Genomic DNA, 16,638 nt, shown 5'->3' with positions numbered 1-16,638 from the left:
GAACAGTGCCAGTTTCATTCAGTAAGTGATTGTTGAATGAATATAAGGTCATTGCATGTCTAAGGAATGGCATGGCCTTAAGTTCATTGTCCCCAGGAAGGTAGGCAAAGATCCTATTACGAAGAGCCCTGCAAACCACACTAAGTGTAAGAAACTAGGGCTGACATGTTGACGATATTAAGGAATTCCACGGATGCCTGGCACCCGCCAGCTACTCCTCTTCCCCAGAGCACGTGCAAGGGTGCCATGCCGCGTGGGCCGCAAGAAGAAGGGCGCCAGCTCTACACACTCCAAAGTAGAGCTGGGGTCTCCAGCTAAAGCTGGATGGAAGCACATGGTTTGGGCTCCAAGTCTACGCGGAGCCTCCTACTTTGCTCTTTCCAACCCATCCTGCCCTCACTCCCCGCCCGGCTGCCCCGCCGACTCCTGGAAGACACCAAGCTGTCTCCAGGGCTCCGTGAACCCCGCGGGAGGAATCCCGGAGCGCGCTCCAACCCCCCGGCCCCGCCCTCCTTCCCACTGGAACGCAGCGAGGGCGCAAGCGCGCCTTCCAGAGCAGAGCGCGCGCTCGCGAGCTCCCCGCATACCCGTGCTCATCCGGGTTTCGGCGAACCTCAGCCAATGGTGGATGTTCACGGCCCTCGAGGGCGGGGCTAAGCCTTCCCTCACATGGGGCCTCTGCTCACAGTGGGCGCTTCCAGGCAACACCAACCAGTCAGCCGAGAAAAGGGGCAGAGGGAGAATGTCTAGCGTCTGGGCGAGGATAGACGGTTTTGAGATGGAGCAGTTGTCGCCCCGTAGAAGCGACTGAAGTGCAAGCAGATTCCCCAGAGCCGCTGTAGTAAACACACTTCAGAAACGTGAGGTGCCGGTGGTCACGTGGGGAGTGCCCCCTCCAATGAGGAGCCGAGGGCGGGGCCGAGGCCGCTGACGCGGCGGTGGCGGCGGAGTCACCCGGCCAGCCTCGGGACCGGTCACCGGCCGGCAACCGTCCAGCGGCCTCGACCACCGCCTCCGTGCTCCGTCCTCACTCCTCTTTCCCGGGCCGAGAGGCAGCGTGGCCGACAGTGGCTAAATTCTCTCTCATTCCTGTCGGCGGCTCGCCTCAGGCGGGCCGTCTGCTCCTCGGGGGCCGCCTCGGTGGGGCTAGGTTTCCGTGACGAACCTCCTGGGGCTGCCCGCGCCCGCTCGGGCCGTCGTGTCGGCTCGATTTTGTTGAACTTGCTCACCCTCCGCCGGTCCGGGGCCCTCGAAGTTATGCGTCTCGTCCAGGAGGTGGCGGCGGGTGCCGGCTCCTAAAGGCGTCATACCCGGACTCCGCTGACTGGGCAACCTCCATTCATCTTCCAGCTGCGCCGCCAGCGCCCTCTCCCTCTCCCGTCCCCTCCTCGGACTCATTTTTTCCTTCCCTCCCCTCTGCCGCCCTTTCCTCACTCCTTGGGTACGGCGATTCTCCTGCGACCGGAGGTGTCGGTTATGAGCCGGACGCCCCTGCCCTGAATTTCTCCGCGGAGGAGCTCGGCGGCTCCCCGCCACCCGCCGCGTCCCCGGGATGGGGGTGAATGCTGTGCACTGGTTCCGAAAGGGGCTTCGGCTTCACGACAATCCTGCCCTGAAGGAGTGTATTCAGGGCGCCGACACCATCCGCTGCGTCTACATCCTCGACCCCTGGTTCGCCGGCTCCTCCAATGTTGGCATCAACAGGTGGCGGTGAGTCAAAATCCCGTGGGAAATTGGTTTCGCTGTTTGCTGAATCAAGACTTCACATGCGATCGGCCAGACCTGAGAATTTAGACCTGGCACCGGCTTGCCTATGCCGTTTTAATTACTGCAGGTGCTTTAAGTATTAAATAGAACGGATTTAATAGTCCTCTGGACAGAGAGTGCTGTGCTGGCAGCCTGGAACACCTTGGCCTTAAGGTGTGAGTTCCGTGGCTCTGCACTAATGGGAACTCTTCCCGTGGATTTATGGAGTGCTTAGTGCTGGAGTTAAGGAAACACCCGTCCAGTTCTCAGTGGCCCGTGGGTTGATTTCCTTGGCCTCTTTGTGGCGTTTGAAGGGATTGCGGTTTTTAATGTTTACGTTTGTGTGTGTCTAGTTAACTCATAGTATGGAGAAAATCATTCAGTAGAGTCGCCTCCAAATCCGGTTTTCTTCCACCATGAGGTTGCCACAGGCAAAGCAAGGGAAACATTTCTCTTTGCTCGGCTCTCCCTCTCCACTCCTCCTTGTGGTTGACTAGACAAGCACAGTTTTTCTTTCTAGGCAACGTATAATCCTTCTAGGATTCAGAGCACTGGAAGAAATCTTAGAGAAGCTTTATGATCTTTTCCTGAAACGCCAGGCTAGAGGATTGTTAGGCCCCCTGGTGGAAATGAAACCGTTCTTTCAACAGATTATTGATCACCTACTGTATACCAGGCACTGCTTTAAACACTAGGGATACGGTAGTGAATGAAACAGATAGAACTTCTTGTGCTTTTCAAGCACATGTCCCAGAAAGCATATAGTATTTAGTGGCGATAAAGGATTTGCAGAAATAGAGATAAAAGGGATGAAAAATACAAGGGGTCGGGGTTGGAGTAGCAGTTTAAAATATGGTGATAGGGAAAAACTCAGAGAAAGTCACAGTTGAGCAAGATGATGAAGCAAGTAATGGATTACAGATATCTAGGGAAAAGCATTCCAGGGAGAAGAAACAGTAAGAGAAAAGAACCTGAGTTGGAAATATGCTTAACCTTTGGAAGGAACAACAGAAGAAACCAATATGGCTGGAGCAGAATAAGTGAGAGGAAAAGTAGTAGATGAGGTCAGAGATGTAATAGGGCCAGATTGAGTAGAGCTTTATAGGCAGTTGTCACAATTTGGGCTTTTACTCACAGCAAAGTGGGAATAATTGTAGGATTATGAGCAGAGAAGTGATGTGATTTGACGTAAGTTTTTAAAAAACTTCTCTGGCTGCGGTTCTGAGAACAGACTCAAATTGTGGGATGGAGGTGGACAAAAAGCAGTAAGACCAGTTAGGAGTCCATTGCATTCATCCAGGTGAGATATGATAATGACTTGGACCATAGTGATTGTGGTGGACGTGGTGGCAAGTGGTCAAGTGCTGAGTATATTTTGAAGGCAGGATTCACAGAATTTATTGACAGATTGGATATATGGTGTGAGAGAAAGAGAAGGAATTAGGAATGATTTCAAAATTTGACTTGAGAAACTAGAAGGATGGAACTGCTCTTTGCTAAGTGGTCAGTTGAAGAAGCCATTGAGAGGGTGATTTGAGTTCTCTTTTGAACTTGGTTAAGTTTGAAATGTTTATTATACATCCAGGTAGAGATAGCAGATAGGTAGTTGGATATATCTGGAGTTAAGGACAGAGATCCAGGCAGGAGGTATAAATTAGACAGTCATCACTTTATAGGTACCTTTTAAAGCCATTTATTAATCCATTCAGTCATTGAACAGGTATATGGCATGCATGTACTACATGTCAGACACTTTTAGGTGTAGGGCATTCAGTATAAACAAAATAGCTAAAAAATCCCTATCTTGTTGAAGCACATTCTGGTAGAGCCATGAGACTATATGAGAACATTAAGAAAATGAGTGTATATAGAGAAGAGAGGCGGTCCAAGAACTGAGCCTTGGGTACTCAAATGTGTTGAAATTGTGGACCTGTGGAAGAACCAGCGTAGGAGTTTGAGAAGGAACATCTAGGAAGATAAGAAAACCCAGAAGAGTATGGTGTCTTGGAAGCCAAGTAAAGAAGGAGAGAGAGTGTTTCAAAGAAGGTGTTTTACCTTTGTCAAGTTGCTGGTCAAGTGAGATGAGGACTGAAAATTAAAAATCATATTTAGCATTTGAGATCATTCATAATCATGACTAAAGTGGTTCCAGTAGTGTCGGAAAAGCCTTTTGGGAATGGCTAGCTCTTTTTTTTTTTTTTTTTTTGCAGTACGCGGGCCTCTCACTGTTGTGGCCTCTCCCGTTGCCGAACACAGGCTCCGGACACGCAGGCTCGGGATGCGCAGGCTCAGCGGCCATGGCTCACGAGCCAAGCCGCTCCGCGGCATGTGGGATCTTCCCGGACTGGGGCACGAACCCGTGTCCCCTGCATCGGCAGGTGGACTCCCAACCACTGCGCCACCAGGGAAGCCCTAACTAGCTCTTCTAAGAAGTTTTCCTCTAGGGGGATCAGAGAAATGGTGTAGTTCCTGGAGGAGAACATGAAGTCAAGAGAGGATTTTTTTTAAGATGGGAGAAATTACAGCTTGTTTGTGTACTGATGGGAATTATATAGCAACTCTATATAAAACACTTTCCTTAGCAGAATTGGTGTCAAAGTTGATTCTGGAAAAAGATAATAAATGTTATATATTTTAATCTATTAATATCTTAACAATATAGTAATGATTCCCTCTTCATAAGATTGTTAGGAGGATTAAATTAGTTTAAAAATGTTAAATGCGGGCTTCCCTGGTGGCGCAGTGGTTGAGAGTCCGCCTGCCGATGCAGGGGACACGGGTTCGTGCCCCGGTCCGGGAAGATCCCACATGCCGAGGAGCCTGTGCGTCCGGAGCCTGTGCTCCACAACGGGAGAGGCCACAACAGTGAGAGGCACGCGTAGTGAAAAAAAAAAAAAAAAAAAAAAGTTAAATGCTTAAAATGTGAGTGGTAGTAGTAAGTGCTTATTTGCTGTTTGCTCTTAAATTGGAAGTCCTAGGTAAATAATATCTAGTTAAATGCCTACAGTCAGTTTCTTCTAGAGTACTTTATAAGTTTATAAAACCTAAACTATAAAATTCTGTAGATTAGGGGTTATATATTGCTTTACTTTGTACATCCAACAACTCACATTGTTAAATAATGAGTGAAATAAAACTTGTAAGCATAATAGGAATAGTCCCATATTTTCCTTTTTAAAAAGGATTTTTTTAACTACTAAATATTGCCCTTGATGAGTAACAGATAAAGATGTAAATAATGAAGAGAGACAGTTTTCCACTGAAGTCTGTTATAAAAAAGAGGGAGAGATTTTATTTAATTTGTTCTCATAGCACCAACTACAGTGCTTTTCATATGGTAGTAACTCAGTTAATGTTTGTTAATGAAGTGACTTCCAGGAGTCAATAATTTTATGTTTAAACAACTTTATTAATTTACTCATTGTCCGTAGAATAAGGTACAAATTCCTTAGCTTGGCATTCAGGCTGTCTTGTGGGTTTCTGTCTTCTTTCCTTTGTGCCATTTCCTTTAATCAACAGTATTTCCTAGATTTTTGGATTTAACAGAAAAACAAATTTTTAAAAATTTATTTTGCCTAAGTAAATTAACAGAACCACCTTTTGATGTTGCCATCATTTCATTTAAGCAACTAGAGAAAGAAGAACAAACAAAACCCAAAGTTAGCAGAAGGGATGAAATCATAAAGATCAGAGCAGAAATAAATGAAATAGAGACTAAGAAAACAGTAGAAAAGATCAATGAAACTAAAAGCTGGTTCTTTGACAAGATAAAATTAATGAACCTTTAGCCAGACTCATCAAGAAAAAAAAGGGAGAGGACCCAAATCAATAAAATTAGAAATGAAAAAGGAGAAGTTACAATGGACACCACAGAAATACAGAGGACCATAAGAGACTACTGCAACCAACTATATGCCAATAAAATGGACAACGTAGAAGAAATGAACAAATTCTTAGTAAGGTGCAATCTCCTAAGACTGAACCAGGAAGAAATAGAAAATATGAACAGACCAATTACAAGTACTGAAATTCAATCGGTGATTAAATAACTCCCAACAAACAAAAGTCCAGGACCAGATGGCTTCACAGGTGAATTCCACCAAATATTTACAGAAGAGTTAACACCTGTCTTTCTGAAACTATTCCAAAAAACTGCAGAGGAAGGAACACTTCCAAACTCATTCTATGAGGCCACCATCACCCTAATACCAAAATCAGAAAAAGATACCACACACACAAAAAAATTACAGGCCAATATCACTGATGAACATAGATGCAAAAGTCCTCAACAAAATACTAGCAAACTGAATCCAGTTGTACCTTAAAAGGATCATACATCATGATCAAGTGAGATTTATCCCAGGGATGCACAGATTTTTCAGTATCCACAAATCAATCAGTATGATACACTACATCAACAAATTGAAGAATAAAATCCATATGATCATCTCTGTAGATGCAGGAAAAGCTTTTGATAAAATTCAACATCCAGTTATGATAAAAACTCTCCAGAAAGTGGGCATAGAGGGAATATACCTCAACATACTAAAGGCCGTATATGACAGACCCACAGCTAACATAATCAGTGGTGAAAAGCTGAAAACATTTCCTCTAAGGTTAGGAAAAAGACAAGGATGTCCACTCTTGCCACTTTTATTCAACGTGGTTTTGGAAGTCCTAGCCACAGCGATCAGAGGGGAAAAAAGAAATAAAAGGGAGCCAAATTGGGACAGAATAAGTAAAACTGTCACTGTTTGTGGATGACATGATACTATACATAGAAAATCCTGAAGATACCACCAGAAAAATACCAGAGCTTATCAATGAATTTGGTAAAGTTGCAGGATACAAAATTAATATGCAGAAATCTGTTGCATTTCTATATGGTAACAGTGAAAGATCAGAAAGAGAAATTAAGGAAACAATTGAATTCACCATCACATCAAAAAGAATAAAATACCTAGGAATAAATTGACCTAAGGAGGCAAAAGACCTGTACTCCAAAAACTGTAAGACCCTGATGAAAGAAATTGAAGATGACACAAACAAATGGAAAGATGTACTGTATTCTTGGATTGAAAGAATCAATATTGTCAAAATGACTATACTACCCAAGTCACTCTACAGATCAAATTACCAATGGCATTTTTCACAGAACTAGAACAAAAATTTTTTAAATTCGTATGGAAACAAAAAAGACTGCGAATAGCCAAAGCAATCTTGAGAAAGAAAAATGGAGCTGGAGGAATCATGCTCCCTGACTTCAGACTATACTACAAAGCAACAGTAATCAAAACAGTATGGTACTGGCGCAAAAACAGAAGTATAGATCAATGGAACAGGATAGAAAGCCCATAAATAAACCCACACACCTATGGTCAATTACTCTACAATAAAGGAGGCAGTAATGTGTAATGGAGAAAAGACAGTCTCTTCAATAACTGGTGCTGAGAAGACAGGACAGCTACCTGTAAAAGAATGAAATTAGAACATTCTTTAACACCATACACAAAAATAAGCTCAAAATGCATTAAAGACCTAAATGTAAAATTGGATATTATAAAACTCTGAGAGGAAAACATAGGCAGAACACTCTTTGACACAAATCGTAGTAATATCTTTTTGGATGTGACTCCCAGAGTAATGGAAATAAAAACAAAAATAAACAAATGGGATCTAATTAAACTTAAAAGCTTTTGCACGGCAAAGGAAACCAGAAACAAAACAAAAGGACAACCTACAGAATGGGAGAAAATATTTGCAAATGATGTGACCGACAGGGAATTTATCTCTAAAATATACAAACAGCTCATACAGCTCAATATCAGAAAAAACAAACAATCCATTCAAAAAATGGGCAGCAGATCTAAATAGACATTTCTCCAAAGAAGGCATACAGATGGCCAAAAGGCACATGAAAAGATGCTCATCATTGCTAATTATTAGATAAATGCAAATCAAAACTACAATGAGGTATCACCTCACACCAGTCAGAATGACCATCATCAAAAATTCTACAAACAATAAATGCCGGAGAGAGTGTGGAGAAAAGGGAACCCTCCTACACTATTGGTGGGACTGTAAATTGGTACAGCCACTATGGAGAACGTATGGAGGTTCCTTAAAAAACTAAAAATAGAGCTACCATATGATCCTGCAATCCCACTCCTGGACATATATCTGGAGAAAACCATAATTCGAAAAGATACATGCATCCCAATGTCCGTAGCAGCACTATTTACAATAGCCAAGACCTGGAAACAACCTGTATGTCCATTGACAGATGAATGGATAAAGAAGATGTGAAACACACACACACACACACACACACACACACTGGAATATTACTCAGCCATAAAAAGAATGAAATAATGACATTTGCAGCAACATGGGTGGACCTAGAAGATTATCACGCTAAGTGAAGTAAGCCTGGCAAAGACAAATATCATATGATATCACTTATATGTGGAATCTAAAAAAAAAATATTATACAAATGAGCTTATATGCAAAACAGAAATAGACCCCCACACATAGAAAACAAACTTATGGTTACCAAAGGGGAAGGGGGGAGGATAAATTAGGAGTTTAGGATTAACATATATACACTACTATATATAAAACAGATAACCAACAAGGACCTACTATATGGCACAGAGAACTATACTCAATATTTTGTAATAACCTATAAGGGAAACGAATCTGAAAAAGAACATATATATGTGTGTGTGTACATATCTATACACACACACACAAACACACATATATATAGTTATAACTGAATCACTTTGCTGTATACCTGAAACTAACACAACATTGTAAATCAACTATACTTCAATTTAAAAAGAAGGGTGCTCTACTATTTACAGTAGGCAAGACATGGAAACAATGTAAATTTCCATCAACAGATGAATGGATAAAGAAGATGTAGTACACACACACACACACACACACACACACACATACACACACACACACACACACACTCATATACTGGAATATTACTCAGCCATAGAAAAGAATGAAATAAGGTCACTTGCAGCTACATGGATGGACCTAGAGGTTATCCTATGAAGCAAAGTAAGTCAGAAAGAGAAAGACAAATAACATATGATATCATTTGTATGTGGAAGCTAAAATATGACACAAATGAACTTATTTACAAAAGAGAAACAGACTCACAGACATAGAGAACAGACTTGTGGTTGCCAAGGTGGAGGGGGGTGCAGGAGGGGGTTGGATTGGGAGTTTGAGACTAGCACATACCAACTACTGTATATAAAATAAAGAAGAAGGTCCTACTGTATAGCACAGGGAACAATATTCAATATCCTGTAATCATAATGAAAAAAATATGAAAAATAATATATATGTAACTGAATCACTTTGCTGTACACCAGAAACTAATACAACATTGTGAATCGAATATACTTCAGTTTTTAAAAAAGGAGTGCTTTAACATTAAAAAAAAGTTTGAAGGACATTGTTACAAAATAAAAGACAGTTCTTTGATTTGAACAAATTAAGCTTTATGAAAATTGACTTTGCCCCATTTGATCTCTCAGACCAGTGAAAATTTTATCGTGAATTTGTCATCTTTGGATTTGAGTAGTTTATAGTATTTCAATTCCTTCCTTCACTTATTTCTTGTTGAAGTTATGTGACACAAAAACTTATATGTGAATGTCCATAGAGTTACTATTATTCATAATAACCTAAAGGTAGAAACAACCTAAATGTCCATCTGTTGATGAATGGCTAAACAAAATATGATATATCTGTACAATGGAATATTATTCAATCATAAAAAGGGGTACTGATACATGCTACAACATGGATGGACATGAAAACATTATACTAAGTGAAGAAGCCAGTCACAGTATCCCACATGCTATTTGATTCTATTTATATGAAATGTCCTCAACGGGTAAGTATGTAGAGATAGAAAACAGATTAGTGACTTCTTCGGTCTGGTGGGGGAGGGGTTGTGGGAGTTGAGCTAAGGGGCATGGGGTTTCTTTTTGAGGTGATGAAAATGTTCTAGAAGGTGATGGTTGCACAACTTTGTGAATATACTAAAAACCATTGAATTGTACATGTTGAAAAATAAACAAAACCCCAGAACCCTACTCACCTCTTTAAGGCCCAGTCCAAATGACACCGTTTCCAATATACCTTTCTTTATCATCTTGTCTGGTTGATGAACAGTTTTGTGAGCTCTTATATCATTTTTTGATACTACTTATTTATATCATCCTTAGTAATTACTTCTTTCATTTGTAAATATTGATATAGTTCTCATATATTCATTTCTCCCCTGTTTAACAGATTGCACCTCTTCTTCCTAAAGAGAAGATACTATTCATTTAATCAGAGTTTATTTGGGGTTCATATTCATGGCAGGCACTATTCTTGGTGCTGGGGATACAACAATGAATAAACAGAAAAAGTCCCTGCCTTGAGAAACTTCTAGTATAGGAGGAAAAACAGACAATAAAACAAACATATCAGCTGGTGGTAATTGTAATGGAGAGAAATAAAGCAGAATGTGAGAACAGAGACCTAAATGAAGGAGAAAAAAGCTATGGAAATATCTGGGGGAAGAGCCCTGTGTATTCTTCACAATGTCTAGCATCATGTCTTGTACAAAGTAGGCATTTGGTAATTATCTTTTAAATTTTCTTTGTTAAGTCTAGGATTTGGGAGAGGGGCAGTTACTTCCCTTAACTTAGTTGCTAACGTGTAACAAACTCATAATTTGGAAAAATAATTTTTAATGAAGAGATTACTTTTGATATTTAAACTTAAACATGTTTATGACACAGTTGATGCTGTCACATGAGAGTCTCTTAATTTTCAGTAACTGAATCTATAAATGTATCCACATCTTTACTTATTCTTGCCTTCTACTGTATGACTTCAGTGAAAGAGATATTGCTTACCCTATTCAAAACCAGTATCTTTTCTCCATTGTATATTCTTGCCTCCTTTGTTGTAAATCAATTGACCATAAGTGTCTGGGTTTATTTCTGGGCTTTCTATTCTGTTCCATTGATCTATGTGTCTGTTTTGTGCCAGTACCATATTGTGTTGATTACTATAGCTTTGTAGTATCATCTGAAGTCAGGGAGCATGATTCCTCCAGCTCTGTTCTTTCTCAAGATTTGGCTTTTCAGGGTCATTTGTGTTTCCACACAAATTTTAAAATTATTTGTTTTAGTTCTGTGAAAAATGCATTGGTATTTTGATAGGGGTTGCATTGAATCTGTAGAGTGCCTTGGGTAGTATGGTCATTTTAACAATATTGATTCTTCCAATCCAAGAACACAGTGTATCTTTCCATCTGTTTGTGTCATCTTGAATTTCTTCCATCAGTATCTTATAGTTTTTGGAGTACAGGCCTTTTGCCTCCTTTGGTAGGTTTATTCGTAGGTATTTTATTATTTTTGATGTGATGGTAAATTCCATTGTTTCTTTAATTTCTCTTTCTGATCTTTCTGTATTAGTGTATACAAATGCAACAGATTTCTGTGTGTTAATTTTGTATCCTGCAACCTTACCAGATTCGTTGATGAGCTAGTAGTTTTCTGGTGGTGTCTTTAAGATTTTCTAATTTGAAAAGATACATGCATCCCAATGTTCATAGCAGCATTGTTTACAATTGCCAAAATATGGAAGCAACCTAAGTGTCCATCAACAGCTAAATGGATAAAAATGGATAAACAAGATGTGGTGTGTGGTGTATATATATGTATGTGTATACACACACACACACACACACACACATACACACACAATGAAATACTATACAGCCATAAAAAAGAGCGAAAATTTGCCGTTTCCAGCAACATGGAGAAACTTGGAGGGTATTATGTTAAGTGAAATAAGTCAGACAGAGAAAGAAAAATACTGTATGATATCAGTTATATATGGAATCTAAAAAATACAACAAACTAGTGAATATAACAAAAAAGAAACAGACTCACAGATACAGAGAACAAACTAGTGGTTACCAGTGAGAAGGGGGAGAGGGATAATAGAGGGGTGGGGGAGTGGGTGGTAAAAACTGTTGGGTGTAAGATATGCTGCAAGGATGTATTGTACAACATGAAGAATATAGCCAATATTTTGTAATAATTGTAAATGGAGTGTAACCTTTAAAAATTGTATAAAGTAAAATAAATGCCTTTAAAAATTCCAATATCTTCATCTGTACTCTATAAACTTTGTTAGCTTTATTGAGGTATAATTGACAAATTGAAATTGTATATATTTAAGCTGTAAGATAGATTTTTTGATATATATATTCATTGTGAAGCTCATTTTTGATTATTCACTTTCACCTTTTCTTTAACGCTGTCCTCTTTTTAAGTTGCTTCCAATCAACATTTAAACATGCTTAAAACCAAATTCTATAAACAAACAAACAAACAACAACAAAAAACCAAACAGGAACGAAACCTACCCTTGACATTCCTCCCCTGAAACTATGTTTCTCAGTTCCTTTATAGTCACACTTCCTAAACAAGGTGTCTAAATACTGACTGACTTCATTTCTTTATCTTCTACTCACCCTTGAACCCACTCCAAATTTGGTTTTACCCACTCCCCATCCCCTTCTCCACCAAAACTGTTTTCATCCAAAGGATACTTTAAAACTTTTCATTCCTGGACTTTTTACTGTTTGACACATTTGACTACACATTCCTCTTCTTCCCTCTGCTTTGGTTAGAGGATTCTCCTACATTTGTTTTTCTGCCAGAGCTATTAGTGTTCTTCCTTAACTTCTCTTTTTCTGTTCAACCCTTAAATGCCCCTTAAGTCTGTAATCTCCACCCTCTTTTCCTTATTCCTAGGTAATCTTCTCTCTTCATAAAGTCAGTTACCAATCTATATGCCCAGAATTCACAAATTAGTATTTGCAGCCCAGATCTCTCACCTGACCCCCAGATATGTGTCCACTATATATAGATTCCCTCCATATTTGAATGTATTATATTATCTTAAACTCAATTTGTTCAAAACAGAGTGCATCTTTTCCCTTACCTCTTTCTCAAAAACAAACAAAAAACTCCAAACTGACTTTTCTTGTGTTTCTTATCTTCATAAATAATACTGCCATTTGCCCAGTTGCTCACAGAGTTTACATATTAGGTTAATTGTGTATTCATTTATTCTACAGATAAATGTGTGTCCCTACTGTGTGCCAATCACTTTACTAATTTCTGAGGATAAAATGGTAGTCAACAGATGAATTCTCTGTCCTCAGGGAGTTTACAATGTAGAGACAGATTTATTCAGAAATAAAGTAATCATGGAAGTACATTCTTCTGTCTCCATTGCCACTTTAGCCCATACCACTATCCTTTTTGTGTAGATTTTTCATAGTTTACAAATCATTGTTCCCCTCGCCCTCCTCTAATTCATCCTTTACACAACAACCAGAGTCATCTTTTAAAATTGTTAATCTGATCATGTCCTTTGCTATTTTAAAATCCTTCAGTGACATTTATTTACCCTTATGTAAGGGTTCAAAAAGCCATAGCATGGTTTAAAATCTCTGTGTAATCTGGTCTTCTGCTTCTTTTCCCAGCCTCCAGGGATTGCCTCACTGAGGCATTTGAACTAAGCATTGAAGTATGAGATGGATCTTAATAAACAGAGAAAAGAGGGAAGGGAATTCCAGCCAGAGGGAAGAAAATTCCAGACTGAGGAAAAAACGTGAGGGAAGGCACTGTATTCTGATACTGGTGAGGAGGTTGATGTAACCGAATCATATCATGCATAAAAAGATAGGCGGTGTTGTTTAGCACTCTTGGTTCAGTGCTTTAGATGGTTGCCTGACTCAGACGAGCTTAAGCAGAAAGACAGTTTATTGGCAGGTGTAATTGAACAATCCAAGGGAAATTGGCTTCAGACATGGGTTGATGCTAGGGCTCAGAAGGGCCAAATTCTCTCTGCATCTCCAAACTTCACTTATTCTGCACTGGGTTTTCAGACAGGCTGTCCTCTGGTGGTAAAATATAGCAATAACAATAGCAGGTATATAGTAAAAAGCATTTGCTTCTGCCCCAGAAGTGTCAGCAAAAGTCTGTGGCATTTCAGTGGCTCTATTTGAGCCAATTCTGAACCAGTCATTATGAACCTGATTGTCTGAGCTGGAGTTGTTTGCCTCAAGGGTGGAATCAGCTTGACTGGACTGAAGTAACTGAAGTAGGATAAGTAGGAAGTAGGTGGATGTCCTAAAACAACAGATGCCTATTATATAAGAACTCGGATCAGAAAGTGGGACCAAGTCAGAAAAACTTTGACCCCTGTTAGGGAACTATAACTTTGGCATCTGAGTGAATGATAGAGAAAAGAGACAATATAGCAGTGTGAAGCTTTATCAACAGTTCAGTTGAAAGATAATATAGACTTGAATTAGGGAAATGGCTGTGAGGAAGGGGAGGGATGCAAGAGAGTAATTGTAGAGGTGCGATGGATAGTTTAGGTGACTGTAAAAGGCAGTTACTTAGAGGAGGGTGAGGGAGAGAGTAAAATGTAAGATTCTCATGCTTTATGCCTCTTTGACAATTAAACATTAACTAAGTTAGGGATAGATCATATTTAGATGATGACAAGAGTGAGTTTAGTTTAGGTCATGATGAATATGAGGTGCTGCTAAGATATCAGCATGGGAAATGGAGAAAATAGAAGTTCAAGTTCGGGGAGTATAGACATTAGAGCTGTGGATATGGGAGTAATTCCTATATAATTAATAGGTGAAGCATGACTGCTGATATTAGATAGAATAAGACCCATCAGTACCTTGGAGAATACTGTATTTAAGATGAATAGGAAGTGGTGAAGGAGACTGAAGAGAATCAGTCAGAGAGAAAGGGAGTCAGGAAACCAAAGGTGGCAAGAATTTTCCTTCATTGTGCTAAAGAAGGCAGGTTAGGATGAGTTTTGACAGTGATGCGGGAAAAATTTGTCAGAGACTTGGAAATGGGCAGAAGAAATTACTGCGTATCTGAATGCTGGGCATTGGACCCTCTAGAACCTAGAGGACCCTCCAGGAATTATATTATTTTGATTTAGAGATATATATTTTTGTCCTTGATTGACTAGACTGTTTTACAACTCTGCAAAAAGGCGACAGAAGTTTCATTCTAGAAAACTGGTAACAACAAATATTTCCTGCCTATACTAATGCAATTATTCCTGTTCATGCCATGCAAATGAATTTTGGGCAATATAAATCTCTGAATATAAATATACTGGGCAATATAAATCTCTGAATGTCAGATTCTCATTTGAACCAGTTTTAACATCTTACTGGTTCCTTCATTCATTAATAAGTTCATTTCACATTTGTATGAGAGTCGTGATTTAACCATTTTAAAAATTACACTTTAACTATTACAAAGGCCTTTGGTAAACTTTGGGAAAGCAGCTTCAATGTAGTTGTAAGGACAGAAATCAGGGTGTTACAGAAGGTGTGTCTGTGTGTGTGTGTGTGGCTGGTGTAGGTGAGGAGGGTGATGATTGAGGGATTGGTGAAGAGAGTTTTTATGGGAGAGGTAAGACATAAGCTGGATGCACAGGTTCTGGACAGGCTGAGGGAAGGTGAATTTTGGGTAGATCATCAGACTTGTAGTCCAGACAGGATGACAAATAGAAAATAAAATATATAGATAAGGTGAGGCCCGAATGTGTAGTCCTTTTAATGACAGCCTGAAGTGAGTTTAGAACATCTGACTGTCCTAAAACCTAGATACTAATCCCTGCTTTCCTGTTCAGTAGCAATTGGGCTGACTTTGGGTAAGTCACTCCTTCATTTTATTCATTCAGTAAATGTTCATTAAGAGATTGTTATCTGCCAGGCACTTTGCAAGGCACAAAGATGAAGGTCATAGTTTCTGCCCATAAAGAAACTTTCACACCACTCAAGGACAAATAATTAGAATATAGGATGTTAAATAGGACTTCTGTAGAAATACTCTGGAACTCCTCTCTCAAACCAGTATCTTCCTCCCTCCTCCCTCCTACACTTTCCCTCCCCCCAACTCACTCTCTCTCTCTCTTTCTCTCTTCCTCTCTCCTTCTCTCTATCCCTCTCTCTCTCTCTCTCTCTTTCTCTGTTCTCACACACACATAAACACACACGCACGCACCACCTCTACTCCTAATCCCTCCTCCTCCCCCAGGGTTGTCTCTCTTCTGTGCTCCTAAGATTATCCTAATATGAAAAGGAAGATACTAAAAAAAAAAAAAGCCCTCTTATCTGATATCATTGGGACTAGCAGTTAGTTATTTGAAAAAGGCAAGTGTAAAAAATAACATATAAATGTACATTAATTTGACAGCTTTTGATGTAGGGTGGAATTCTAGGTCTGGATTCTCTGTCTCTCTTCTTTATCCACATTTACTCCTTAGGTGATTTAATCTAGTCACATACTTGAATACCTCATGCATTTCCTGCCCTGACCTCTATCTTGAGTTACAGACCTAGGTATCCAGTATTTTTACTCAGATTGCAAATAAGCATCTTAAACTTAATTTTGCCTCCTTCTCCTCCACCTCCCACTGTTTCTCTATGTCACATATGGCAACATTCACCTCATTGCTCTGCAAAAACCTAAGAACCATCTTTCCTTCATTGCTTTTTTTCCCTCACAACCCCATCTCTAGTCCTTCAGCAATTACTGTTGCTTTTCTTTCAAAATAATTCCCATATTCATTCAAATCTCACATTTCCAATGCTATCATACTATCCAAGTCACCAACATTTCTTGCAGGACTACTGCAGTAGCCTCCTAACTTCTCTACTTCCATTTTTATAACTTCCTTCCCAGTCTCTTCCATGTGGAAGCCAGAGTAGTATTTTTAAAAACCTTAATCAAATCAGG

At 39.8% G+C, this 16,638-nt stretch overlaps 1 protein-coding gene across 2 annotated transcripts in view; it reads left to right on the top strand.

The window, feature by feature from the left end:
- Positions 1 to 650: 650 nt before the first annotated feature.
- The window catches only part of CRY1 (cryptochrome circadian regulator 1), a 108,863-nt gene continuing 92,875 nt past the window's right edge, over positions 651 to 16,638 (top strand). The window contains exon 1 of one of the 2 annotated variants that reach the window (XM_027107444.1): positions 651 to 1,710. In XM_027107444.1, the coding sequence (XP_026963245.1) occupies positions 1,553 to 1,710 (158 nt within the window). In that variant the 5' untranslated portion in view covers positions 651 to 1,552. The remainder of the gene's footprint in view (positions 1,711 to 16,638) is intronic. The other variant, XM_027107445.1, reaches the window with a different exon arrangement.

Source organism: Aethalodelphis obliquidens, unplaced genomic scaffold (assembly GCF_003676395.1).
Source record: "Aethalodelphis obliquidens isolate GAN/ISIS:26980383/991018 unplaced genomic scaffold, ASM367639v1 scaffold8, whole genome shotgun sequence".
NCBI lineage: Eukaryota > Metazoa > Chordata > Mammalia > Artiodactyla > Delphinidae > Aethalodelphis > Aethalodelphis obliquidens.
Note: the sequence above shows the minus strand (reverse complement) of the source record. Positions and strands in the feature narration are given on the sequence as shown.